Source organism: Tupaia chinensis, unplaced genomic scaffold (genome assembly GCF_000334495.1).
Source record: "Tupaia chinensis unplaced genomic scaffold, TupChi_1.0 Scaffold000423_1, whole genome shotgun sequence".
Taxonomy (NCBI): Eukaryota; Metazoa; Chordata; class Mammalia; order Scandentia; family Tupaiidae; genus Tupaia; species Tupaia belangeri.
The window spans coordinates 8,015,589-8,016,902 of record NW_006159928.1 but is presented as its reverse complement, the minus strand read 5'-3'; the positions used below and the strand labels follow the sequence as shown (position 1 = coordinate 8,016,902).

The window sequence follows — 1,314 nt, the reverse complement described above, 5'->3', positions numbered from 1 at the left end:
CCTGGTGGCTTGAAAATCACGCCAGGTGCCTATGCATGCCTAAGATCTCAGGAGAAGAATAGAAGAGAAGGAAATACAGCATGGGATGGGGGGTGATTTCTCACTTTTCCTCTCACTGTCTCTTTCTCTCCCTAGTGAGCGCACATTTCCTAAGGCAAAAAACCTCTTAAAAAAAAAAGTACTTGGGTCAGCTCTGTTGCCTGATGGTTACAGTAGCTGGATCCCACATGTCAGACTGTGTAGTTGAATCCTGGCCCTGGCAGCCTGAGAAACAGCCCAGCTGCAGGTGTGTGCCTACCCAAAATCCTAAAAGGAGGGAGAAATGGAGAAGGTATTGCAGCCTGACCATCCTCCCGGGGGGGGGGGTGCTTTCTCACTTTACCTCTCTTCCTCTCCTCTCTCCCTGGTAAGTGTATGCACCCTCTGGGCAAGTTAAAACTCAAAGAATGTGTATAGCCTTTGGACTTAAAGGTCTTCTATTGGAGTCCATCTGAAATTAGAAATAGGCGAGTATTTCATTGAATGTGCATTTTTGTATTTTTAATCATTCTACAGGTCCTAGAAGCCCATGGATTGAAACCAATTGTTTTGAAACCAAAAGAGGTGAGGTGATTTGAGGAAAATTTATTCCTATTAATGAGTCTTTATTTATGCACTATTTTACGTCTTAATATTAGCCTCGTTGGTTCCTTAAAACAAATATAATTACAAGTGTGTCGAAAGCTGCTCATTGAAGAAACGGTGCCTCCATAAGCAGCTGAAAGCTTCATTATGCCGCAGATGCTTAGGAACTCTCTTTGCAACTTCACTCTCAGTGAAGGGCCCTTAGGGTGCTCTAATCCAAGAGTCTTAGACCAGAATTGTTTTAGGATATTTTCTCTGCAATAGTGGGAAGTTCAAGAAGAAATGCAGAGCCAGCCATGTTGGTGCAACAGTTATGCAACACTCAGCAGTGCTGAACCCATATGAGAAGGTCTTCGGTTCACATCCTGAGCTCCCACAGATGATCAGGGCGCACGTGCCTGTGATCTGGGCTGGCTGTGCCTGGGGGTGGGATCATAATGTGAGGGCCCTGTGGGTGGTGCCTGTCTATTTCTCTCTCTCATGAAAGAAAGGAACTTTTCAAAGAAGAAATGCAGCATAGTAAGGTGGTAAGATTCCATGTGGAGTCTACCCTTTAGAGCTACCTTAAGAACAGAGATTCTTGAGAGTGTCCTTTCGCCAGATTTGACTACCGATTTTGTCTAACATGACATCCATTCCTCAAGTGCTTGAATAAACCTCACTGCCTGCGCTTTAGGAAACACCAAGAGA

General features: G+C 44.7%; 1 protein-coding gene across 1 annotated transcript in view; it reads left to right on the top strand.

Moving 5' to 3' along the window:
• The window catches only part of HAL (histidine ammonia-lyase), a 30,518-nt gene that overhangs the window by 12,264 nt on the left and 16,940 nt on the right, over positions 1-1,314 (top strand). The window contains exon 11 of the mRNA XM_006154880.3: positions 556-603. Coding sequence (XP_006154942.1) covers positions 556-603 — 48 coding nt within the window. The remainder of the gene's footprint in view (positions 1-555; positions 604-1,314) is intronic.